Below are 27808 nucleotides of genomic sequence, written 5' to 3' on the forward strand. Positions count from 1 at the left end.
TGAATGAGCTAGGACACGCTGTCCATGTTGAAATCTCTGTGCACGAGTGTATTGCTGCCTTCAAGTGTTCCCCTTATGAGACTGATATTCAGGCCGATACCGATGTTGTGCAGACTGACCGTAATGGAAATATGGTGGCCGCACGGTAACTTTTGAGGGCCAAATGTTTACTGCATTTATTTATTTATTTTTATCACAAAGTGATTACACATCTTTATTGTACTATAGATGCTATACGCCACACCTGACAGCTGAGCATGCATGATATGGAAAATTTGACTTCCTCAGCGTAGTTTTAGTATTTCCGGCACTACTTAAAGGCACCATACAGCCTATGAAAGGAGGAGAGCGTGCGAGAGAGGGGTGGGCGTGACGTCATGGCACGGTGCCCCGTCCATGTTTGGCGGAGAACTTTTTTGCAGCTTCGACAAAGTCTAGACACATTTGGCTTTGGTAACAACTAGACCCTGGAGAGAGAAAAACTATTTATTTAAAACTTATGTAATATCAACATAACATTATTTCATGTCTTATCTTAGTTGACCTTCCTTCATTTACTATCGTTATTAAGGTAACGTTCGCTCAAAAGACACAGCGGACAGTTGGGGATTCAGGTCCCTCTCATATCAGAATTAACGGCTAATTACGGTGTCGTTCAGTAGCCAAGCTAACGTTACTCTTGGATGGGCGACACGGTTTTTTTTCCGTTTCTCACAATTAATAAATAGTCTCATTCTTCCGAGAGTCTTTTCATCCTCCGCCGGGTGATTTCGTATGAACCGTGTCGAGGCAGCGACGAGGGGTCGGGGGCTCCGCCAGAAGAGCCGGGTTTCAGGATGAAGATGCCCAGAGGAGGACGCCTGTTCCTGGCGACGTGCCTCGGCTCGCTCTTCGTTCTCGTGCTTTATTTCCAGACCATCACCAAGCCAGGTAAGACCAGGCACATACTGTACTTTTGGGCTAAAATAACTAACGTTACACTTACCATATTGTAATATTAATTAACACGTTTATATGTAAATAAAACAGCAGTTTAGACTAGATTTAGTGCAGTGACCATAAAAGTAAAACAACTTTATAGTTGTTAGAGGATCAAATATCACCTTATAAGTTACTGTATGTAATATACACGTAAGGCAGCGTTATATTAAGCTTAACTTAGGCGTAACGTTAGCTTAGATACAAGCATCTTTGGTTGACAAAACTTTTAACACAGTCAGCACACCTGTGTGTATGTGTTGGTGTGCATGTGTGAAGCAGTGGGCATGTGCTGAGACATAATGAAATGTGAGTGACATGAAGTATGAATAAGCTCACTGTGAACAGTGGAATGTTTTGAAACCCCCCCTCCTAGAGACCCCCTGCATTCCTCTGCTTCAGCCTTCCTTTCCTCTCCTCTCCTTTTGTCTCCTTGACTGAGCCCGTCCTGGATATTGGAAGACAGATTTTGGGCCCCAGGCGACTGCAGACATCCAGGGAGAGGAGTTAGATCTCAGATAAAAGAGAAGGAGAAGTACAGATGATTGATTTGCGCTCACCACACATGCTGAAGCAAAATGGCAGTTGGGTAAGAGGAGAAGGAGAAAGAGCATTTGATACAAAAGAGCTGTTTTCCATGTGGATAGTAAAGAAGAGAGAATGAGGATAATTGGGGTAGAGAGGAGAAGCCAATGCCCTGTCTTTGGTGATGTTGTCAGGCAAGAGGAGCTTTAAAAATCATTGTGGGTTTTCTCTGAAATAAGTATTGACATTAAGTCTGCAAAGTGTGCTCTGGGTGAAGTTTTGCAACTTTGGTGAGACACTTGTCAAGGCACGAACTGAATCATCCCCAGTTGTCACACTGTGCGTGTCATAAGATATAAAAGATAATGATGGTGAAATAGTAAAAAATTAAAAAACATAATCACACCCATAACTTCAATCAAAATAATTATCTTTGCTTGAAATGAACTTGGGATGCATTAAACAAATATGATGCACCACACCTGATGTGCCTCCAGTGCACACGACATGAGTGAACAGTTCAAAACCACAGAAATAAATCAGCTTTTACAGAACACCACACGTTGAATAAATGTAGAGCAGTCTGTAAGCAGACACACTAAACCACATGTTGCCAAACCTACGAGCAACACACTTTAGCACTACCATTGACACCCCCACCTCCTCTACCTGACTGTTGTAGGTGGATACCTATACTATGTGCCCTGTCTGGGCTTGTCTGCTTTACAGCTCCACCAATAACCATGCAGGCCACATGAAAAGCGTTGTGGAACCACATTAGACAGGACTAATTCACAGGATGTCAACAAAGCACAAGGCGTCCTTAATTACTGTGTATCCAGTCAGAGACAGATTGAAAACCAACATCAATTTTCTTGTTTAATTCTGTATTCTCCTGGCCTTCTTCGTTCCTTTTAATATCTCTCCTCTGCTCTGTTTTGTTCCAGTATGTTGCAGTATGTATGTTTTATGCCTAATGCATTTTTTTTTTTTTTAACATCTAAACCCACTTACTTGATGGTTCATGCAAAATTCCAATCCAAATCAGTTTATGTTAAAACCTCCTTTATAAAGTTCCTGTATATGCAGTATAAGGATATGTAAAGTGATTAAATCTATTTAACAGCTTATTCCTCTTCTGCAGATGCTTAACAAAACAAACAATAACAAATCCTAGGATGAATTGAAAGAAGAAATTTGAAGCCTGACACCAACACCTGATATTCACCACTGATGTTGTAGACGTGTCCCAAGTATTTCCACTGTCACACTTAATCTACGTGTGCTGGAAATACTATACCTCATTTAAGAGAGAGATTTCAAGAGAGAGAGAGAGAGTTGAGAATATGTTTGTTTTGGGGGCAAAATACTTCTAAAATGTAGTTTAGGTGATTATTTTCATTACTGATTAATCTGCCAATTATTTTCTCAATTAATGGTTTGATCTATAAAATGTCAGAGAACAGTGAAACTGCCTGTTGATAAGAGTCCAACCAAAAGTCTAAAACCAAAAAGATATTCAGTTTATTATCATATATGGCAAAGAAAAGCATGAAATCTTCACATCACATTTCAGCTAATGTTTGACATTTTTGCTTAAAAAATGACAAAAACAATGAATTGATTATGAAAATAGTTGCAGATTGGGGCTGCCCCCTAAAACCTACTGAGTCGATGCATCAGTCAAGAACCCTGAGTCCATTTGCATTTTGTCAGATGATTTGCAGCCTTTTTTTCACGACAGCATGACAGACTGTAAACTTTAACAGATTCTTCTCTCTAAATGACCTTAATACATAACTGTGATGGAAACAGGGGGACTTTTTATTTCTCCGGCTGTGTGGTAATCTGACATTTTCACATCACAAATGATGAGCAACAGCTTTAAAACACAAGTTTTACAAGTAAAACACGAGACTCATGCAGCTGTTGCAACAGATTATTGTGTGGCTGCTTTGCTGGTGCGCGTGATTGTACTGTAACTGCAGTAATTTGGTGGAGACATGAATGATATTTCTGTAGGCTGTAGTGAAGAAAGAAACAAAAAGTAATAATGTTGTTTAGTATATAGAACCCAAAAGAACAAAATATATGTAATTAAATAAATATAGAGAAATATAGATGAGTATATGAGACTACACAGCACCCCCCCCTCGCCCCCCGTACAAGTTGATGCATTGGTCTAAAATACAGAATCTGAGTTGATTGTGAAAATCCTGAGTCGGGAACAGCCCTATTGCTGATTAATATTCTGTTGATTGGCTTATCGTTGCAGCTCTAATTTAGTTTGATTATGTGTACGCCTCCTACGCCAAATTTTGATGCAGTTGGCTGAGATACTTGCGTCTTACTGTGATCAGAGCCTGTGATGTGGTATGGCCTAAATGTTTTCATTGGTGAGGTATCGGAGGTTTGATGTTCGCGCTACTAACCAAGATCAGCAGATAAGAAAAATAGTTTGCTTCCAGTAATAATAAAGCCCGATTGTTGATAGAGAGGTGGTCTTTTGGTTGAGGGAAGAAAGAAAAAACAGCACTGATGGTAATAAGTTTAATCCCATGTTTTGGTGTTACTGCATTACCGTGGAAACTGTCCCAGCCTCTGGACTTACAAAATAATTCTGTGTTGTAATTCTGCAAACGTTTTACACTCATACTTCTCATTTCGTTTTTCTCATTTGACACTGATGTAAACTGCATAGACAGTTAATGACTATAAAAATCATACACTATGAAGAATGTTCTGTACTTCTTTAAGTTGAAGACTTAAAGACATTGTTGATGGATATCTGATTCGTTTTACACAGGAATGTGCTATATATGAAAGCTCTCTCACACACACACACACACACACACGCACACACATCCACTTGCTCTGCAGAGCCACATCTCCAAATTAAGCATACTGTGTAATAGTGGACAGGAAGCTCAGTGTATATTATTGTCGTGCTTCCATTGTCTGGCTTCCTGTGCCAACACCCTGGGTTTGGCACATAAGAAAGAAATACGAGTCCTATCCAGTGTGCTGTTAAAAACCTCATTAGTCGAGCCACGTCAGATTTGTAGCTCTATCAGCTCTTCATTTATTTAGGAATTTGAGTTTGTGAGATTGAGATATGCTTTATCTTTAGTCGAGCTTTAGTCATAGTTCCTTTGCGGGTAGGACAGTGTCATTTTAAACCTTTGAGTTTGGCAATATGATGCAAGACTTCCTCAGTAATGTTCAAATGTAGTAAAGATTACATCAGTGGTGTTAAAGATACTGCACACATTGATGAGCAAATGAATGATGTAGGTGTGAGTGTATGGCTCACCAATGGGGATCGGCAAGTTGTTTGATGTTAATTAACATTTTGGCTGGTACATTAGCATAAATCACATGTCCAAAATGATTAAACACCAGTATAATTTACAGTGTACAGTGAATCAACTTCGAGTCATAGCATTCCACCTGTATGTAATGTTATCATTATGTAATTTGTTTTAAAACTGTGCTTGGGATTTGTTGAATTTTGTCTCTGGCTACTGCTGTGTATTAAAACTACTTCAAAAACCATTAACGGCTGCAGCAATAATGGACTGAAGCATGGAGTTTTTTTTTGAAAGACTCAGGCTGCGTCAGTATCAAAACCGACAACATATCACCCAGTGAGAGATTGTCAGCATCTAAGCACGATCTGTTCATGCATAGATTTAAAGTCATCAGTGTAGATCAGAGTCATGCTTTGTGCTGTGTGTTTTTGACAAAGTTGTAGCTGACCGAGAAAATCAAATCCTTGTAATCACTGCCCCTCTTTTCAAACACGATCAATTCTGCAACTTACCAGAAATACTAACTGGTGAGAAAAATAATAATTCTGGTGAGAAAATGTAACGGCCATGAAAACAGTCTAGAAACATTGACCTTTCTGTATTATGATTCTCTAAACGTGATTCTCTAACTCTTTCCCTGTTAAGATATTTCACATTTTGTTTCATTAAGCTCTTGTCAGAGTTTTTTAAAATATAAAAATACAAACTTGGTGCAATGATGCAAATAAAAGGCCTGCTGAGCTACTCCAGAAGCTCCTCCTCCTTCAGGCCAGTGTAAAACGGTTTTAACATACTGAGAAACTTTTTCCTGACATTTACTTTTTCCAGTCAGCCTCTCTTATTAGATACATCATAATTTGAACAAAAATAGAGATGAACACCCAGTTTCTCTTATGTGGTCACATTGACTCAGCAGTGCTATGGCACAGTGTCGTTGTGTGTGTAGTTCGAGTACAGTATGTGTGACTTTGCCAAGTATCATAGCTCAGCGTAGAAGGATGGTATACAGTATGTGCACTTGTTCAAGATAGCGTGAACTTGTCAGTATTTAGAGCAAGGGTCGTGAGTCTTAAGCCCTGCTGTTTGACACAGGAAACCATTTTCTGTCAACACCCCGAACACCAAAACTAAACATACTCATTGCATCATATTTCGAATTTTGACAAAAACGTGATTAAATTTTGACTGTGTTAATCAATCCTTACACTCAGCATGTGGTTCAGTATAATGGCTGCCATTCTTAAAAGAGGTGACATCACATGTCTGTATGTCATTTTTTGTTTGCGTCATGGCATTGTCACATGGTAAAAGTCAAACTAAATAGAGAAATGTTGCCTTGGAGTAGAGTCAGAACTGAAATGTGTCTGAGGTTTGTTCTTGATAGAATCATTTCTGATCCTCTGTTGCTTTTCGCTCTACGTTCACTCTCTACAACGTTTCCACTTCATTTGCTTGGCAGCTGTACATGACTTCAGATACTAGAGGGTGGGGAAACACTCCTCCGTCTTTCCCAGCGACGGGAAACAATAACGTTGTCTGATCAACAAGCAGAACTGTCACAGCTGTTGTCACACATACTAATCAAATCTGAGCTGAATTAATAAAAACTTAAACTCATGGATGACAGGATTTGGAAACTTGCATCTGTCACATATCACTGATTCTCCAACCAGCTCTGCTGGTTCTTGTGAAAGTGATGGATTCCTCCTTGCAGCTCTAAACAGACACAACATCAAGGCCTGCTCTGATGTGTGTTGCCCGCACACAGAGTCAGTCCACAATTCATTGTCATTTTTTACCTAAACCTACTGTAGGCACAAACACACACACTGTAATCTTTGTCATTGAACATGTATTTACCCACAGACACACTTATTCACCCCTATACACATACACACACTCACACACACTCTCACACAGCGCAATCCTATAATTGAACGCATCAGCGCTACTTCATGTGTATGCATGCTGCCACTTATCATCTGACGTTGATATCAATGAGGCTGTTGTGAAACAAACATTGTTTGATGCCGTTAAGGTCCCCCACAACGCCGGCAGCCCTTTACAGAGCGCAGCAGACCACATGCTACACTTGCTGGTGGTTTGTTCTGCCTCACTCTCTCAGCTGTATTAAAAGTCTATTTGTTATTACTCCAAACATGCTCTATCTTGTAAATTGTTAAGCCTGTTGCCTTCTAGCGTTCTCCTTTTTCAAACCACTAACAGTGTGTTTTGAAAAGAGGAAGCATTAAGCTTGAGTGGATTTATATGCCAAAACAAGAACTAGAGGCCTGTGTCTAACGTACTTGAAAAAGATGTGGTTTCAATGCCTCAAGTTCAGACTCTCTGTCTCTGGTCTTACTTGCACTTTTAGAAACCAGTAACATTGACAGTGATTGTCATGTTTTCCGTTGCAGGTGTTCTTTTTAGCCTCTCTATTTCTCCGTTTCAGATATAAAGACGTTTATTAGTTTAGTTTTGGGATCAACAAACCACAGCTACTGTTGCTACTTCATTAAGAGGCAGAAGTTCAGTGGTCGAAATGCACTTTTGGGACACGAGGCCCAAACATGCTTGTGTTAAATGTTAATATCAATTAGGGATCGTTGAACACACCAGATGCTATTGTTTGGTTTCAAAAGTCTGACAGGAGGGATGAGCGCTCCCTCTGAGAAAACTTTGACGTGTCAGCAGATCAGGAAGCTACAGTTTAACAGTCACAGTGTCCTTAAAGTTAAAGAGCTGTTGTGGATAAATTGGGTAATAAGACCTTGGTGGTGTGGTCATACTCTACTTAATATGGTCATACTTAAAACTGTTTGTCCATACAGTTGATGAGACAGTCCCAAACGCAGCTAGGCTACTTTAAGTCTAACGTAAAACAGACTAGACATAAATTTTATTACCTGAAGCTTACCTTCCAATAAAGAGTGCAAGCATTTACATCCACACTCTCACCAGCAATTAGACCCATCCCCAGAAACACCCCTGCAACGAACCATAAGTGCTTTTCCACCATTATTAAACACATGCGGTTGGTCTTTAATGGCAAAAGACGTCCCACTACACACAGTTGAAAATGTGTGACCTCCCTGGCTGCAAACATTTCATACTGAAGGATTTTTGAGGATTAATTCAAATAGATTTTTCTCAGGTTGTGAATCTACTACTAGGGAATTTACACTTTGTGATTTATATTGATATTGACTAATATGAAAGAGATTATCATGTGAAAAATATAAGTCATGTCAGCCAGCCCTAGCATTAAATCTAAGCGTTATGCACTGAGGTAACTTTATCCCTTTCAGTTTCACTTTTACTGTTCTTGAGAATTAAAGGGACTCAAAGATACACAGTATTTCAGATCAACCTGAACTCTGACATCGTAATTTTTGGATTGAGAAATTGTCTGGTTGTAACTGAATGCAGGAATTTCTTACAGTAATGTTTTTGACCCTTTTGAATGAAGGTGAACAGCAAGAGGGTAAGACTAACATTAAAAGGGAGTGCCTGCCTGGCTACAAAGAACAGCAGTGATTGTAAAGTCACCTCATCTTGTTGCTCTAATTACCACCATCTGTTGCTTTTAGCGTGTGGATGGTGTGACGCCTTCAAATCAAGCTATGCTCTAAACAAACACATAAAGCCTGGCGGCCTGTTACTCCTGATAACCCAATTGTCTCTTCCTGCCTGCAGTTATTTTCATTTGTGACATCCTATTTTCCCTTTCAGTCACATTGTGAAACAGACTTTTATATACCTCAATCAAAGCAAATTACACTGTGGTTTTCTCTCAACTCACGGAATCTTCCATTACGTGGCCCTCATAAAGACAAGCCTTCATTTCAAGTGCAATTAAGTGCAGTTTTACCTCTTTAAGTAAATATTTACATTATTGATGCCACAGAATCCTCTTTGTTCTTTATCATGATCAGAGGGAGGATGAGGTTTTTCAAATGAAAAAGGAAGTTTATTTGCCAGGAAGCAGGGCAGAGACTTGATTCACAAAACGAGAAACAAAACCATTAGCAATAAAATTGGTTGTGGTGTATTAGGCCTCCACACACAGTGAAAGTATCTTAATGTTGTTATTTAAATTTGTCTCCCTCTCTCTTGTCAGCTGATAAGACCTAAACAAGTGGTGTCTGTTTACAAAGATCCAGAGTGGTGTACATGCTTAATGGAACCTTGTTCGTCTGGGAACATAACATCAGTGGCGTTTCACACCCTCGAGACTGTCAGACGAGACAGAGCCAGGTTCAGCACGGGCTGTTTGTCTGTGTAGTAAGACTGGGGCCCTCATCTGCTCCTCTTCAACTGTCTGTATTTTGTCACTTCCTGAATCTGAAAGGAAGTGGTGGTTTTCTGGTGAATGTGATAGAACACACGACACAGAGAAAGATATGGTTTATGACGCTTGTGAAATGCACATTTCCATGTAACAGAAAAAAAAAACATTGACTGTGTTATTGTAGTTGAAAGCTTTGATGCAATATAAAAGATAAGAAAAAGCATTCTGGAGCTAAACTTTGAACGTACAACAAAAATAATATGAAAGCAGTGTTTTCAGTGGTGATAAGAAGGAAGAGTGAACATGTTCTTAAAACAGAGCAGGTCACAACCCTCCCTCCCCTCATCATGCTCACACATTCACACCCATGTACATATACACTTACACATGTAGAGGCTATGTTTAGCTGTCACCTTTTGAACTTTTTGAAATTTCCCAGTAGGTATCACAGTATTATATTATTATTTAGAAATCCCACACATATGATTTTCAATACCGTCAAAAATACAGACTCAGAGTAAACCTTGAGTACACCTGGAGTTTAGGAGGAGCACTTGAAGGCAGCATGTAATCCCCCCCTCCGACCACAATGTGGGTTGCAATGGCAGAGTGGCACTGTCCGTATTTCTGCTCGCTGACTGCAGAAGCAGTGATTCAAAGTTAATAACTTGGCTGAAAACTTGAGCCAAAATATGAGATAATCATGTCTTGTTATGTTTGTGGTGAATGAAACTTGTTGGCCTTCAGTAAGTTTGTTCCTGACATTTATTCATTCATTGTTTCTCTGCTGTGGAACCTGATGAGTGATAAAAGACAGCGTTAATTGTTTCATCTGTGAATTTTTGCCTTGTAGTTCCACGTAAACGTTTGCAGGTGGGGTCAGGTTTGGGTGGTTGATTGACATATTTTTGCGGGTCAGGCGGTACAGATTGGCTCTCTTAATGGGTCGGGTGGGTGCAGGTATTAAAAAACCCTGACCTGCGCATCACCACTAGACAATGTCATACATGCTACAGTGACTTCTATCACCAGCAGCTCAGCTGTTAAGGATTTTTTTTAACACAAATACAGTCATATACCATGTGAAGGTATGAAAAAAGTGATTTACTCACTCAGGTACCCATGCAGTCATACTCAGAGTGCATCATGGTAATTTGTACGTTCCCCTGTTTGGAAAGTACAAATTACTTCCTTCTTCTTTGGAGAAATATACAACACAGAACTTTGATCAGTACTGTGTTTAAATGACGTGTTCAACATTTTGAAAAATGCATCTGATCACTTTCTCCAAGAGTTTCTCCAAGAGTTAGAAAGATTGATACTACTCTCATGTCTGTTTGTCAAATATGAAGCTACAGCTAGGAGACTGACAGCTTAGTTTAGCATAAAAACTGTAAGCAGGGGAAACAGCTAGCCTGGCTCTGTCTAAAGGTGAAAAAATACACCCACCACCACCTTTGAAGCTCACTAATTAACCAAACCACAACTGAAATGTAAAAATGAGAAGTTGTCGTTTGGTAAGTTACTTCCTGGCCTTGTCATGTGAGATCTCCAGCACTTTTTAGCTGTTACATTTTACAGCACATACAAGCCCCAGGTGACATCTCAGATGTCTTGTTTGAACAGTCCACAACCCAAACTACTTAGTTTATTATCATAGAGGACTAAAGAAACCAGAAAATATTCACATTTGAGAAGCTGGAATTTTCTTAAAATTTCCTCTTAAAATATAACTCAAAATGATTAATTGATTATCAAAACAGTTGGTTATTAATTTAACTAATCGATTAGTTGCAGCTCTGCTGTACAGTCTCCTGTTTTGAGTTTTAGGATTCAAAACAGGAATGTACTCTTGCCGATTTTTAAATGAGCTCTGCATTTGACATTTACTTTCCCCATTTTCCTGTCTTAACCACGTGACATCATGAATGAAAGACCTAATGAAATATTTCCTCTCCATCATGCAGTGTTTAAACTTGAAAACACACAATAACCCATTAATGTGACTACAGCCGCCACAAGTGTCTCTTGACCTACTTTCCAGCTTCCTGAGGAAGTGTCCTGAGTTTGTGCAGGACTCAGTGGCTTAAAATGTGAACGACGGCGCTGTTGACTGCGAGCTTAGACATCTATATTCAGTTCTACCTGGAACCTTGACTGTCTGAGTTTTATGTATGGTGGCTTGTATGTTTCAGACCTCTGGAATAGCAGTATGCTGTTTCTGTGACCTCTTCCTTGTCATCCTAGTGGAAACCCACTGTAACCTTAACAAAACGTTTTTGTCATATATCCATAGACCTCAAAATATACATAAAATACATAGCATTTATATGTTAGTAAGCCTATATTTGTTAAATGGAACTCTGATTTTGTGTAAGATGTGGATTTGAAATGTATCCAGTAAAGCTTTCATCACGGTCCAAGAATTAGATGCCTATCTCTTGTGTTCAGATGATGTGGCAGAGTGTTCACCCAGAGGAAGTCGAGGATTTTGATGATTCCTGTGAGCTCACGCAGAGAGGAGGGACAGGGAGAGGCTGCATCACGACAGTCTCAGTCTGTCTGTCTCACTGGCTATCTCAGATCCTCTTATAGCGCATGCCTCACTGTGTTCGCTTAGTCACCACTAATTCATTTTGTGTTTTCTGCTTCCTCAAATTTGCAGGAAACAGTCATGATTTAGAGCTTGATTTTAATCTTGATCATGAGTTTGCGCACAATAGTGGTTTATATGTTTTTCATGAGTCGAGTCCCAAGCTGACGCTCAGATTTATGACATTTTTCAAAATGTTGGAACTTTTATTTGCTTGATGTGAACTCATCAGAAAGAAAAGAAACAGTCAGAGAGGAAAAACTTCCCTCTGGACTGCATACTTGCATAGCATAAGCCTTCCCAACCTTTTTATGCGCTAACTCAGTGATATGCTTTCCATATGATGGTATGGAGTTTTCTCATCACTCTGTTGGGCCCTCCTCCAAGTACTTTCCCCTCATGCTTATACATATGAAGCGTATTCTCCACCTCTCTCCACCTCCTTCCCGTTCCAACTTTGTGTGAAGACATAAAGCAACCGGAGGCATTGTTTAGCCACATGTGCAAAGCAAATCACTTTTCTCGCTCAGCACCATTAACTGCAGACCCCAACACTGACTGCCATCAGGTCTGGATGGGGGCTGGAGAGGAGGGGGATGGGAGTGGGGGGATGGAAGGAGAAGACAGATGTGTTTATAGAGACTGGAGGAGGGAGGAGAGACGATAACAAGGTCTCCATCCAGATATCTTCTGCCTCCTGCATGTCCCTCATTATATATGCATGTTATGCAGCCAAATACTGATGCATATTCATCATTGTTTGGTTGTGTAATGTTAGTAAATTGGAAGTGCGTGTTCCTGAAATCTTTACAGTCTGTTCTGATTTGTACTGTGTCCTCCAGTTAGTCTGCTGTGGATAAACAACTTATTTTATGTAAAAGTCAAATGACAAAAGACAGGTTACGAAAAAAAAATGTTGCAGCAAAAGCAAAGACAGAGTAAGAAGAGAAGTGCAACTAATGTAAGACAGAGTTTGAAAGGAACAAGCTGTTCCTATTGAATCTATGAGTGAAAGGAGAAAGGAGGGAGGATTTTTTTTTAAAAAAAGGATCACGTCATGACAAACAGACCAGAGGAAGGTTGGAAAGTTGGCTCCGACTGACGGACATCTTTACAGTGTAATTTAAACCTCTCTGCAATTACATGACACATTGTTAAACAAAGTGTTTCTCATTTGTGACCTTCATATAGGCTAATTTAAAAACAACAATAATGTGGTCAGACTTTCATCAGTGTTGCCAAGTCAACAAAACACACGCAATGAAAATTAACCAGACGTGTTCTCCTGTTGACATATAACACAATACAGATTTAATGTGGTGTTATTCATATCAGATTTTCACATACATCTTATGAAAAGAAATGAACTGGGACATGAGTTCACTCAGATAACACACAAGTTAAACTCTTCTGTCAAATGGTGTTTTTTTGAGAAAGTATGTGTTGATTGGCTGTAATCATATGGCTTTTTGATTTGTCTCTCTCTTACTGTAGAACCTGGTTTGAAGACTGTCAGCAGACCAGGGCAAAGCAGGAGAAGTCCACTGCAGAGCCTCTACAATGGAGATCAGGTGAGAACAGACAGAAGCTGGATAGCTTAGCTACAAGAGGAGGGAAACAGCTAGCCTGGCTCAGTCCAAAGGAAACAAAATCCACCTCTAAAGCTCACTGATTAACACAATGGGTTTTTTTTAATCTGTACAAAATTGACACTTTGTGGTTTTACGGTAGTTAATGATTCGGACTATTTCTTGGCTTGGCGCAGTGATTTTCTGGAGTCGTGTTGTGTCTGTGAGGTTGCCCAGATTTCTCTGAAAATATCATCTGATGACAGTTTTGGCATCTCAGTGGAGGCTGGGCTGTAGGATATTAACTTTGAGAGTCACAGTGAGCTGAGCATTGAACATCTTTATGATGTTTATTGTTACATACAGTGTAAAGCTGATTGGAAATGATTTCCAGAACTGATTCAAGGCCATCAACTCAGTTCATATTGTATTCATTCATTTTGAATTAGCAAGCTATGTAGTCATCTCGCAAACACACAGTAACAAGCTTCCCTGTATTAGAAGCAAATATATCAAGTCAGCAGAGACACCAGACCTCCTACAGCCAGGTGGCAGGATGAAGGGGTTTAGTTGGTAAACTTATTGCACTTATTGAAGACTTTGTCAGCTTCAATAAGTGCAAATTTTCCACTATTGAAATAGTTTTTTAAAGTTTTTTTGTGAAGATGACATATGACATGACATGTTCTTTTAATTTGTCACAGACAGTAGGGATGCCACAGTGAGGAAATTTTCCCACTGACTAAAAAACTGACAACACCGGTTACCGGTTACACTGGACATTTTACAAATGGCACTTGCCTGCCATCCGGAGAGATGAAAACAAGCACCGAGACCCAGGGAGACATAAGAGCAGCTGCTCACTAACAGCTAGTTTTACTTTAGTTTACAGCAGCAGGACGGAGAACAGACGTTTCACTCTGCTACTTTTTGCTGCGACTCTGCTGCTGCAGACACTTCTGGAGCTGACCCTGTCACTTTATAATTGTAGCATCTGTCGTCCGACTAAGTATTGATAACACGCTCGATACTTTACAAATTGGATTTTTATTTAATTTGCTTTTTTATTTGATGAATATGGGCACTGACGCAAAAATGAAATAAATGGGTTTGTTTCTACAGAAAAAAGCAAAACTTCAGTATGGGCGGTGGGCAGGTAATGTAATCGATGTATGTCCAAACACTGTGTAACACCGGTAACATTGACCACTGTGGCAAGCCTAACAGACAGGTGACAAATTAAAAGAAAAAACAAATTAAAGTGTGTTAGTAAGGTTTTGGGCCACCACATGCTGCCAGAACAGTCTCAATGCACATTGGCAAGTCTCTGAACTCTTCTGGAGGGATGAACACCATTCTTTCAAAAGATATAAAATATATTTTATATGTGAACTGCCTGCAACTATTTTTAAAAGGTGTTTCTGTTTCTCTTTAACCCTTAATCATCCCACTTGGTCTCTCTTTCACCTGTGCTGCATCGTCCTCATCGTACTCTCTACAAGCAGCTGGAGCTGTTAGCAGCTCAGAGGTCCCTCCAAGGCCGCAGGGAGCTGTTGGAGCAGGAGTGCCTGAGCCACACGAGGAAGCGTCGGGTGCTTTCACCCGAGGATCTCAAACACCTCATTGTGGATGATAAACACAGCCTTATTTACTGCTATGTACCAAAGGTTGGTTACCATGAGAGTAATTAGCACAGCTGAAGTTCCAGACCACATAAAATTATAATCTTATTCAGTTGGCTTATTTTTATAGTGCAGATTGTTGAGATGATAGTTTGTTACAATGTGTAAAAGCATTGCTGCTTTCACTTTTTTATATGTATAAAAGGTTTTTTGACTGAAATAAAATCTCTCTGTCCTCACTTCCAGGTAGCCTGCACCAACTGGAAGCGTGTCCTCATGGTCCTCACCAGTGACGGCCGCTACACTGACCCTCTTGCCATCCCTGCCAATGAGGCCCACGTGGCGGGAAACCTGCGCACACTCTCCGAGTTCTCAGTCCCTGAGATCAACCAACGCCTTCGCAGCTACCTCAAGTTCATCTTCGTGCGGGAGCCCTTTGAGCGCCTGGTGTCCGCCTACCGGAACAAGTTCACGCGCAGCTACAACACTGCTTTCCACAAGCGCTACGGAACCAAGATCGTCCGCCGGCACCGGCCCAACCCGCAGCGTGAAGCACTGGAGAAAGGGAATGACGTTTCTTTCCACGAGTTTGTCCAGTATCTCGTGGACCCTCGGACCCAACGGGAAGAACCTTTCAATGAGCACTGGGAGCGGGTGCACTCTCTCTGCCACCCATGTCTGATCCATTATGACGTGGTGGGGAAGTATGAGACTCTGGAGCCAGACGCGCAGGCTGTGCTCAGATTGGCCGGAGTGGATGGGACACTTCAATTTCCAACGTCTGGTAAGAGCACCCGGACTGACGGCAACATGGCAGCACGCTTCTTTAAGCACATCAGTCCTTTCTACCAGAAGAAACTATTCAACCTGTATCGAATGGATTTCCTGCTCTTTAACTACTCAACACCAGAGTATCTCAGGACTTGATGAGGGGCAGAGAAAAGAGGGTTGAAATCAGTGCCATGGATGGACTGGCCAATCGCGCAGCTCTGAAGGCTTTTGTGATAGTCCACATTTCATACAGTGGATGTGTGATGGTACGTTTGCACTTTTTTATTGCCATGGACTTTTCATTCCTGCGTGGAATGGTCCATCACACGCACAGACTTGGCACTACGACTCTCCAACAACAACTAAAAAACTGGTTTCAGTGAAGGGAACTTACTAAATGGAACCACATTTCTTCCTGAGAAGGACAGACTGTATGTGCTGTTATCTTAATAGCATGTTATATGCAGTGTGTCACACTCACTCATAGTTTATTGGTTTACTTTCCAGTTTAAAGATGTTTAGCAGAACAGATTGCTGAAGGGTCTTGGCCTTTAAGTTCAGTAAGAATTCAGTATTTATTATTTTTACTCACCCGATTTCCATTTCTCTCCAAGAACCTGCTTTGTCAGATGGAGCAAATCTTTCTGTCCCTGACTTTTTCTGTTTTAGTTCTGTTGCTGTCTTTTATACGTAGTTGTTGAGTTGAGTGAAATATGCCTTACCAGCATTCCTGTGGTGCCCACTACAGTAAAAGTTCTCTTGCCTTGTTTTTCTGAGAACTAATGAGCCACAAATTAAAGTCACACTTCAGAGGAGCAGGTTCTTCTCTTACACGGGCATACAGGTTAATGTGCTGACTGTGAAGCTGAAGATTGCAGATTGTTTCAAAGCACCTACAGTACAGTATCTCTGGAAGGCCTTTATTTATGTATGTCAGTGCATAAAGTATTTATTGTTATGGATTTGGGCTCATGATTTTGTGAAAATGGATTTTATATGAAAGAATAAGGGGTTTCTCTTCTGAGTGAATACTTCTTGCATGGAGCAAGTTATTTGCTGTCTCGGCTTTTGCACATAAACTGATGCCAAATAGAAATCTATCTATCATATACTTTTTTTTTAATCTAAGCTCTGCTTCTGACGCTTGTTTTATCTAACTCGTCACAGCACTCGTTCACACTATCATACATATACATATGAGTCACTTCCAGGAAAATTCACAGTCACTTTGTAATTCAAGTAAAAGCTCACCATCCCTCCTCTATCGCTGTCTGTATTTAGCTCTGGGCAGGTATGCTGAACAAACAGCCACATAGCTGTGGTCAGGTCCTGAGTCCAGCCCAGCAACACCTCTGGTCAGAGCTGCCCTTGTTAGCGTGAAGGCAGACACATTAAGGGGTTAACCCAGCTACAGTCATCACTGCAGGGCCTTGCTCAGCAAATGTTAGTGAATTTACAGTTTAAGGTAGCAACTTTTATGAATGGTTTGCACTGCGAAAATATCAGTTTTAACAGATGCCCCATGCAGGCTTAAATAATAGTCTTATTTTCTGAAACTAGAGGCAGTATCATTAACTAGGCTGACATCATTTTGAAACAGTCAAATCTGCCAGTGAATTTGTGAAGCCAGCATTTTTTTTTAAACTAGTAGAGTAATCTACTGTGACTGTTTTTATGTAGTTTGAGGATACTTTCACTTGTTTCTGTATCCGTGAATGGCAGAATGAAAGAAATTGAGAATGACAAGTTAAATTGAGATTGACTTGAGATGAAGATGATTTGTTAAAGTAATAATGCGACTGCTGTATTTTTCCACATTCTTAAATTCCTGATAATTTACTAGAACGTTTCCTGTAAAGACTTTTGGAATTTGACATCAGTTTTGGGTCAAACAGATTATATTCAGTTGACACTTTCAAGCCTTTTAGTCAACACATACAGCATGAAGAATACAGTTTCTGATTATAAATAAAATATGAATAAATACTTACTCAGGTTTAAATGTAGTAGTACTCGACACACAAACTAATTAAACTCTAACTAAAATAACAGTGTCAGTCCATATTTTTTTGCCTTCTGTTGCAACCAAATTACATTGTTCTTTCCAGAAAATTTTGTATGAAATCATTAGGAAATAATTAACATGTAATAAGAAAAGCTGCAGTAAAATCCCCTGCTCAGACCTAGTTATTATCTCATACATCTGTGATGATCAGTGACTGTGTGTGAGGACGCATAGTATTCACTTTCACTTTTCACCTACATCTACTATCTTCAATTTGTGATTCCGTACATTTCCCATAGCAACAGCAAGTGATTTTTCAGTGTACACAAAGTCTTACTTGGACTATCTTGTGGCCTCCAGGTATTATTGCCTGTTTATCAAGATACCAATCTAACATGTGTTAGATAAGTGCTGGGATTCATCTGGACCTGACATGTTTTTGTTTAGCTGGTTGTCTCTGAGAATAACAAGAATTCACCACAAAACAACAAAATGTAACATTTCCATTGAAATGGCTGTCTCCTGCAGTCTCAGGATATTAGTTCCAGTTTTGCTGAAAAAGCGTGCACAATTTTGCTAGCGCATGTCAAGACAGGCTGGCGTTGAGCTAAAAGGAAATTGTCTTTAATTTAATCTCTTTATCTACCAGATGTCTTTTGTAAAATATTTCATTATACTGAACATTATTATCTGGAAACATTGCCTTTTTATGCCTGTAGACATGCTTTGAAAAGTGCAATATCTGTGAGTGAGTATGGGTAATTTGTTAAAAGCTGTCTTTATAAGTGACTCCATCTTTTTATTCAAGCCTTAAATTTGTTTCATCATGCTTACTGTATGCCACATTTTATTTTTCCTTTCGGCTATGATTTCAGCCATGGATTACAGGGTTTTCATTTTTAATGCGCTGCTGTGAAGCAGTGTGTGATTTAAGCCATAATATGCAGGAAGCTGTGACTTGCCAAAATCCAATCACACCCTTCATGTTGTTTTCTTCTTATTGGCTTGATGACTTGCTGCACAAAATATATATAATTTACTTTTTTCCAAGTTTTACAAGTAGCTTGTTCTTTGAAAGGGATCAAACATACTGTATATTCATCTCAAATGCTCGGACGCTGCTGTGTATGAACACGGCTAGTCAGACACCTCCAGCCACATCTCTAGAAATGTTCCTTTAGTCAGACCTGTGACTTGGTGAGTCACTGTGAAAAAGTGAACAAAGCACAATCTCAAAGAATCTCTCATGCACCAGTTTACTTGTGCCACAAAACTGTGAATGTGATAACTGAAGTGCACTTTCTGATAGTTGACTGGCTGGTTACCTTGAAGTTTTTGACAAATACAATCCCTTAACAGCAGCACTTGAGTGTGTGTGGTCATTTTTTGTTTCTCATCACAAACACAGTTAAATTAAACTCAGAGATCCTCTCTCAAAGGTGGTTTTTTGTATGATAGTAAGGGAAGCTTTCCATTTAGCTGTACTGGACAAAGATGACCTTGTTTTCCCCCTTGGCACATTACTTGTGGATGGCTGCAGTGCTGGATGAACAAGCCATCCTTGGAAAACAGAAAAATCTGTAATTTAACATTTTTGTAAAGTCACTATGTAAAATTTTTCAGTAATTAAAGCACCTTCCAAATTATTCTGATGATCAAATGAAATGATGAAACAATCTTTCACCTATTTTAAAAATCCTACTAATACTTAGCATTTTTTTGGTTGATTTGGCAAAAGTCATGGTGCTTAAGTGACACATTTTTCATTACACGTTTGGTTTTTATTAAAATATAACTTCATAGCCACAAGATCACATAAACACTCACCAAACATTTGTCACATTTTTGAAACCGCACTTCATCTTTGCGCACACAGAAGACATAACACAGGTGTGGAAGCTCAAGTGACACTGAACACAGCAAGATTAGAAAAAAAAGGCATTTTAAAAGCCCCTAAATTCATAACGTGGCAGTGTCAACATTGAAGTACAGTACAAAGTTTTTCCTATTGACAGCAAAAAAGGAAGGACTGTTGCAACATTTAAATAAAGCAACTACTTCTTTAACACTGACATGGTTGTAGATGGGGAGATGTTGGATAAGACACAGTTGACATTTAATTTGTTTTCAAGGCAACTTTAAACAACTATTGAAACAAAAGTGCAAGTTTGCAATCAGGTATTTTGCCATCACACTCTTTTACATACCTATTAATAGGGCTGGATGATAAACAAAAAATTGACATTTTACGAAATACGCTTTTTCACTTCATGAGTTAGATGAGAAGATTGATACACACCAATCTCATGTCTGTGCGCTAAATATGAAGCTGGATCTGTTTCTTGGCTGGGTGCAGTGGCTTTCTGGAGTATTGTAATAACGAGGTTGTTAGCCTGTCACTGTCCTGTCCAAGAAATAGACTGGTTACAAAAGGAAATTCCCCATAAAACCATAACTTGTTTATTAGTCAGCTTTAGGGCTGCTGGTAGGCAGATTTTTCCAGCTTCAGACAGTTTCAGACTAGCTGTTTCCCCCTGCTTCCAGTCTTCATGCTAAGCTAAGCTAATTGCCAATTCATATTTAGCGCACAAACATGAGAGTAGCATCACTCTTCTTATCTAACTCGCGGCAACAAAGCAAGTGAGTGCAATTCCCAAAATGTCAAACTATTCCTTTTAATAACTGAAATAATGGATGAATAATAAATAATGAATAAACTCTTTGAAAATAGTTACAGCACCCACTAGTGTTTGCATGTACCAATTTAATAATATTGTACTGTAGTGTATATCTACTGTATGTGCAACAAAAAGCAATACATCATCTGCATTATTACATTCATTGCTCTCTCTGTGAATGTGACAGTTTATCATGACACAGATTGTAGGTCATATCGTCCAGCCCTACTGATTAAGACACACTTATGTGCTGGTACAACACAACCTTAGCTGTGGTCTAATTCTCACAGTATCACAGTTAACACATAGATCTCATAGAGTAAGTTCGAGTGAGATAAACTGTGACTCAAATAGTACACATCTATAGTTCATTACCTTCTAGTGTAGAAAGTACTGTGTAACAGTGTCACGATTAAAGCTTATAGCAAAGCACTATTAACACTGAAATACCTCACATAGAAGATGAGTTATTGACACGACGGGTTGTTTCTGAGAAATGTTTCTAATTTCAGTGTTTATGAGGTTTGTCTCTAAAAATGAGTATACAGCAAACAACAAAAAATGTTCCATGTGGCTTCATGAGTGCATTTACACACATATACAGTATGTACTGCACTGAGATATTGTACAAATCTTTGATGTGAAGCTCATATATGTATTAAGAACTGTAAGTATGATAGCAGGGATCTAGAGATAGCCAGGTGTACTTCACACTGTAATCTCTGAATCCATACTAATGATTATCTTTTGAGTATTCATGTAAATGTAAATGTGCATAACTGCAATATGAGGATGCTTAAACATGACTTTAAAGAGTAACGTGTGCATGTATATGCACTCACTGCTATAATGAGGTTTTATGGTTCGAACAGAATACCATCATAATGAACTGTAAGGCTCTGTGAAACCTACTTTAAAGGGACTGCTAAGTGGTGAGGTGAGATCCTCTGCTGCTACACAGTAGATATAAACACATAAACCTGGGCTGACAGATGAAAATGAATACCCCAAACTTATAGAGGTCATCTGCATCAGTTCACTGCTGTTTCGCTACCTTTTTTTATACCGAGATTGCTATACACATTGTGAGAGGTGTAGATACATTTTGCAGAACTTCAAAGTGCATTGAAACACAATTTGGGCCTTTGATGAAAAAGAAAAAAACATTGCTTATAACTATCACTATTTTAAACTCAAGTGTCAGTTTAATAACCATGTATATATCTACTGTATGTACAACAAACAGCAATATATCATCTGCATATTGAATATTCTGGAGACATTGGGCTCATTTTGTGGTGTTTTCGCTGGGCACAAGGTTCATCTCCCACCTGTGCCTGTTTGGTGTTTTGTTGACTTCTCCGCAGCGGAAGGAAAGAGCAGGAGAAGGAATAGAAGTCGAGGGTTGCAGGGATTTTTGTGCCGTGGCTGTTTTGTGAACATGGAAGTCAGCACCGGATCATACTTTAAACCTTAACAATTTAGATTTTATCCCACTATGTGCCATGACGTGTGACAAGTAGGGAATCTGGACACAAACACATAATTTAGAAACGTCAGAAACTTGCTAGTGGATGCCGTCCCTCTTTCAGTCTTTATGATCCATTATATTTGACTCTTCATCTCACTTCACAGAAACACTGGTAAATGGATATCCAGTGAACAGAGCTGCTAAATATGCTATCTCCTGTGATAGTTTTTAGGTGCTGCATATCAACAGATCTGCACATATCCACTGAATGAGCAGTGTTTAGGTGGATCCGGCCTGCACTGATATCTGCATGTCTGATGTTTACTGATGTCATGAAACTGTCAGAGCAGAGGTGATTCCATTGCTCATGATTGACACAAACCTCCACCTCACCTACTGATATTGTCTTCCTATCCTAATCAAACTGTTTCCACTGTGAAGCAATGCCATTTGTCTGTGTCCTTAAAATGTACCAATTACCCCTGTTCTGTCTCTGTTACCTCATTAATTTGCAGAAAACCTCATGAAAAGTGGAGCTTTGGGTTACAATACATAAAGTCCATTAAATGCATAATAACTGAGATACAAGTTTTTCATGTGATGACGAAACATTCCTCTGTGTTACAGGTACTGAACCTGATTTGTCCCACTCATTCTAAGCGTTGATGAGTAATGATGATTCCAGTTAGTGTATGACACTTACCAACACATACCACATACCGACCTCCACAACCTCCAGCATTAATGCATAGTACAGTCTGTTCAAATAAAAGTCCACAAACAGACCAATTTTTCACAGTCAAGGCTGTTGAACAAAAATTTCTACTGGACTACACAATTGATATGCTGTTACGCTGTCTTGCTGCTATGATGTCAATTTGCTACATATTCCTTTGATGAAGCCAAAGAGATGAGATGATATGAGAGACAGGGAGAGCACACTCTCCAACCACAAATTTAGTTAGTGCAGTAAAACCAAAAGACAGACAGAGATGAAAAGGAATGATTGTAAACTTAAGTTCAAAATAGATGCACTGATGACCAGAAATCATGTCTCAAAATGTCTGAATACCGTAAGGTCAGATGGATGGGTGTAAATTTATCACCTGTGCCATATGAACTGCCCAGTGATAAAGATCAGAAAATGCCTTATTGTCCAATCAAAAGCATCTCTGTGTAAATAAAACAAAATGGGTGCAACAAGACAGTGGCTGTCTAAGAGTTAAGAGGCGAAGGGGAAAAACTCAGAGACCCAGACTTCCAACCAGTGCAACACAGCGGAAGCAGAGGGCCAGAAAGCCAGTGCCCAGCAGATCCCCCAGGGCTGTCAGGTAGGGAATGGAGAAGTTGTCAGGGTCCAGACTCCGTCTCCACATCACACGGACAATGAGGTCAGCCACGTAAAGGAGGATGGCCACCTGGACGGAGAAGAAAAGGCAGCAATAAGAGAGAAAAAAATATTTAGCTAAAAGTTATGATTAAATAGTTAAAATGATTGTTAAAAGTAATGGATGAATAGTGTAAATACATACAGAAAAGTAATGGATTCAACAGTTGCAATAGTTAAAAGAAATGGATGTAACAGTGTAGCTAAAAGTAATGATTAAATAGCTGAATTGATACATACTTGAAATTTTACAGAAATGGATAAATGGTTGAAATAGTTAGTAAAAGATAATAGATAAACAGTTGAAATAGATATTATAACTAATGGATAAAGTTAAAGTTGGAACTGTTGGCTAAAATTAATGATTAAACAGCTGAAAAAGATGTTTATCCATTACTTTTAACTTGCTAAAAGGAATGGATAAATGTCTGGAATAGTTAGCTTAAAATAAGATAAATGGTTGGAAAAGTTACCTAAAAGAAATTGAAAGATGGTTGGAATACATAGCTAAAAGTAAAGGATAAATGGTTAGAATAGTGAACTAAAAGTAATGGGAAATGGTTGGAATAGATGGTTAAAAGTCTAAAAGTAATGGATAAATGGCTGTAAAATCCAGCTTCTGCCATTCCGAGTGGATGTAGAAGGAATACTTGACCAAACGAACCCGCCCAAGCATTAATAATTCAATTGTATGACAAACTAGTGAGAAACAACATCCAGTTTAAAATCAATTCAAAAGAACATATTTGGAGCATGATGGGTGTCTGTTGTTGGGGTACGTCAGACAAAAATGGTTGGAGAACCACTGCACTAGTTCCCTCAAATGCTGATAATGGATATACTGTATATGTGTGTTTTTCTGTTTTGTGTGTGTTCTTTTATTCAATCAGCCAGGCTGTTAAACACTAACAGCGGATATTATGTTGAGGAGGTCAGAAAGGGGACCGTGGCAGGCATGAAGAATACTTTTGGTTCTATCCTGGAGCAAATCTTAATCTCACCAAGCCGCTGAAACACCAACACCTGGCACAGGTCATTTCACAGTTAGGTATCAGGTGGCAGCAGCCATTTTTATCACACTGTACAAAGCCTTACAATGTACCTTCAGATGACTGGTTTCCACAGTTTGAATCAGAGTGTTGTGTGAAAATTCTCTGCTCCAAGGCCAGTGAGTCTATGTGAAACTGGTCAGTGTTAACAACCACTAACAAGGAAATCAAAATGATTTCTTTTCTTTTATTTCTTGTAGTGAATGGGGGGCATAAAAACACCTCACAAAGTGTGTGCATGAAACTGCATCAGTTCACCTGTAGCAGAGCAGCACACAGGTAGCAGATGGTGAAGGCTACAGTGATAGGCGCCTCCTTCCCCTGTAGCAGAGAGATGGCGTAGAGGAAGACCAGATGACCGGGGATGACCAGCATCAGAAGCACCCGTGCTGACTTGGAATTCACCCCTGAGAGACATAGAGAGGGGAAGTATTCATTCAGTTTGGTAAACAGGAAGGTTACGATATTGTGGTAGCATGATAAATTTATGCATGTGTTGGTGCTCAAAAATGGTTCCATTTCAGGTGTTTCATGTTGTTGAGAACCAGCACAGCTCGTGTTTAACAAGCCCCTCAGGATGTTCTACTCCAGGTCAAATCCATCCAGTTCTTAAAGCCTCCCTCCAGTGTACTTTGGCATTTTTAAGATATTTCATATTTTTCTGAGTCATTTCCTGTCAATGTTGATTAGCCACACTGTTGCCAAATATTTTTTGACAAATAATTCAATTTGAGCTCAGAGTTCAAAAATTTAAGCTGTTGCTAAAATGGAACAATGACGTATGACTGTAGTAGAACGCTGCAGTCATATGTCATCCTCATAAAATCCTGCTCTTTTTGTGAGCGTCACATAAGCTACAGATACAGTATCAGATGCCTGTGTTTCGACCTAAATACTTGCTGCAGATGTGCTGCAACAACAGATTAATGCTTAAAATATAAATAATTTATTCAAATTAAACACTTTGACCAAAATCGGCAAAAGCAGAAAAGTCAGTAAATCAGTCTGCGTTGATCTATAAATGAAAGTGGGTGATTCTTACAGTGTTTGTTATCAACAGCTGTTTATACTGTATGAAGACCTTCTCCTTCAGTTCATTACATTCCTGCAGCATCTGAAGGCAGCAGGACTGATATGTTGATAAATCCGCAGCCTCTGAGAAGTGCTGTGCCAGAGCACAGTGCCGTTACACACCACTGTTCACTGTGTTTACCCTCATTAAATCGCCTGATGTAACCAGGCTGCTACAGTATAACCACACACTTCTACACACATCAGACTGGTCGGTTATAACGCAGTATTTGTTTTTTTTTATGAAGGGCTCATCAGCCTCTTTTCCAACTTTCTTTTTAGCAAAATAGCGCCTCATGTTTTATCCTTGAAACACATTGCATTACCAAATCAATTTCTTTATTTCTTATTTCTATTGTTATTATAGTAACTAACTGATGAAAAAAACTACTCCATCTGTCTATGGGTGCAGATTTGGGGTGATGTGTGTTCATGATGTGATGCTCTGAACTGTCCAGACATTTCCTGAAGAAAAGCTTTCCGTTTGCTGAGCTGTCGTTATCACATTTAACTGTGATTGGCACAGCTGTTTCACAGCCATGAGAGCAGTGATGTGACTGGCTGAGAGAGTATTTATAATCGCTACACCTGTTGATCTATATTCACCTTCACTCAGCCCTTTTGCACATCGCACTGCTGCACACATATGAACCAAAATAGCAGGTGCACATGAACGTCCACACAGTCCATGCGCCTCTGTGCCTGGCATTTATTATTCAAATTTCAACTGAGGGTGCTATGCACACTTTTGCATTCTCGTAGAACTGGGCCTGGCCACTGAGGAGGAAGATTTATGGGTATTTACTGTAAAATCAAGCAAGAAGTCATTGCTTAGGACAGATGATCCATCAATACAAAAGCCATTGTCTGCTTTCACCTATGGATTTCACATATCTCTGTTATTGACATGTAACTAGACAGGTTAGGCTATAATGTCACTAGTAGGGCTTTAAATGTATACTATGCAGTCGGTTGGTGTTTGTAAACACACTGCCTTCAAAGTTGCCCCCCCCTCCCAGCTCAACTAGCGCAAGAGGGAGAGAGAGAGAAAGAGAGAGAGAGAGCGGTAGTTGAGCAAGCCTGAGAGTGAATGAAGAGAGCGAGAACAAAGCCGTGAATCTTATTTGATTCACGGTTTTGTTCTCGCTCTCTCTAAAATGTTATTTTCTGATTGTTTAATGGCAGTTACGTTCTAAAGCACAAATAAACACACCCACACCTCCGCACAACCCTGCGGGAAGGTGCTGCATTACCAGATTTTGTGTGAATGCAGAGTTTCATCCTATCTGCTGTGGCCTCTCCGCACTGTGTGTGCAGCTCAGCCCTGCCCTCGGTCAAGCAGACCCACAAACTTGCAGCTCTTTATACATCCATGACACAGAGACAGAGAGCAGACAGCAGACAGCGATGTAACCTGGTGACTTCACTATGAGTCCTGACCTCACACCCTGCATACTATTACTGGCTGAGGGCTACACACCCACTGATGCCCAGAAGCTTAGTTTTAAATCTAGTTTGAGGAACAACCAGCAAACCCTGATCAGAGGACCTTAGAGACTTGCTGGTGACTCAGGGCTGCAGTAGATCTCTGACCATGTAGAGCTCTATCGGTGATCACAAGAACTTTGAATTGGATTGTGAATTTGATGGGGAGCAAGTGAAGAGCAATCAGAATCACCATCTCCGCTTGAGACACAATGGGCCTGAGCTGGAAAAATCAAGAGCGAATCAGACACCTGACATGTTGGTCCAGAGTCAGAGCCTGATTCATAGTGACACCTAGATTTCTTCTGGAGGATTTAACCGACGAGACTCAAGACCATCCCTTATCTTAGGGACAAGACTAGGAGGGATAAGCATTTATGTTTTGTCTGCATTTAGCTGTAAGAATTTATCTGCCATCCAGTTTTTTCATTGTGTACAGATTTATACATTGTTTTTTAGGAAAATCCTGCATAATATACCATTAAGAAATTAAATCCATTATTCTTTCATCATCACCAGTGTCTAGACACTAACAGGGGGATTCATAGCTATCTTCCAAGGATGAGTAAACCCTGATATACTGTTTGCCTTTTCGAAACTAATTAAGATCATATCATCAACTATAATAATATTAAAGCTGTTAATTGAATTGATAATTGACACAACATTAACCAAGGTTTCTGCAGGGTTCACCAAATTAAATTTAAGACTTTTTAAGACCTTCTTAACACCACATGAGATGCAATTTAACAACTTTTTTACAATCATATTGCTCAATGAATGAGCATGAACCAGTAGGGACAATAAGTCCAACAATGATTTATTAAGTGCATTAATTTATTGACATTTTTATAACCGTTTTGGCTTCCCTGCTGAATATATGAATAATTCCTACAGAACTAATATAGTTAATCAATTAACCTGGACCCAGATATGTGGCAGCAAATTGGTGGTTTGATTAACCAATTACAAAATAATCAATTTACATTTTTTACTAAAATCT

At 39.5% G+C, this 27808-nt stretch overlaps 2 protein-coding genes across 7 annotated transcripts in view; one reads left to right on the forward strand and one right to left on the reverse strand.

The window, feature by feature from the left end:
* Positions 1–354: 354 nt before the first annotated feature.
* On the forward strand, positions 355–16621 carry LOC137184087 (carbohydrate sulfotransferase 11-like). Of its 3 annotated transcripts, XM_067591437.1 has the most exons (5): positions 358–453; positions 746–930; positions 13193–13269; positions 14769–14933; positions 15135–16621. In XM_067591437.1, exons 2-5 carry the CDS (start codon positions 837–839, stop codon positions 15813–15815), a joined length of 1017 nt encoding a protein of 338 aa, XP_067447538.1. In that variant the 5' UTR covers positions 358–453; positions 746–836; the 3' UTR covers positions 15816–16621. The 3 variants fall into 3 exon arrangements, with proteins under 3 accessions (XP_067447537.1, XP_067447539.1, XP_067447538.1); XM_067591436.1 differs by having other exon boundaries at positions 355–930; XM_067591438.1 differs by having other exon boundaries at positions 356–930; positions 14772–14933.
* Positions 16622–19521: 2900 nt separating this feature from the next.
* The window catches only part of LOC137184085 (solute carrier family 41 member 1-like), a 47475-nt gene continuing 39188 nt past the window's right edge, over positions 19522–27808 (reverse strand). For all 4 annotated transcript variants that reach the window (XM_067591434.1, XM_067591435.1, XM_067591432.1 and 1 more), the window contains 2 exons: positions 24508–24656; positions 19522–23231 (listed from right to left, as the gene is read on the reverse strand). In XM_067591434.1, coding sequence (XP_067447535.1) covers positions 23058–23231; positions 24508–24656 — 323 coding nt within the window. In that variant the 3' untranslated portion in view covers positions 19522–23057. The remainder of the gene's footprint in view (positions 23232–24507; positions 24657–27808) is intronic.

The sequence above is a fragment of the Thunnus thynnus genome, chromosome 6, assembly GCF_963924715.1.
Source record: "Thunnus thynnus chromosome 6, fThuThy2.1, whole genome shotgun sequence".
Lineage (NCBI taxonomy): Eukaryota > Metazoa > Chordata > Actinopteri > Scombriformes > Scombridae > Thunnus > Thunnus thynnus.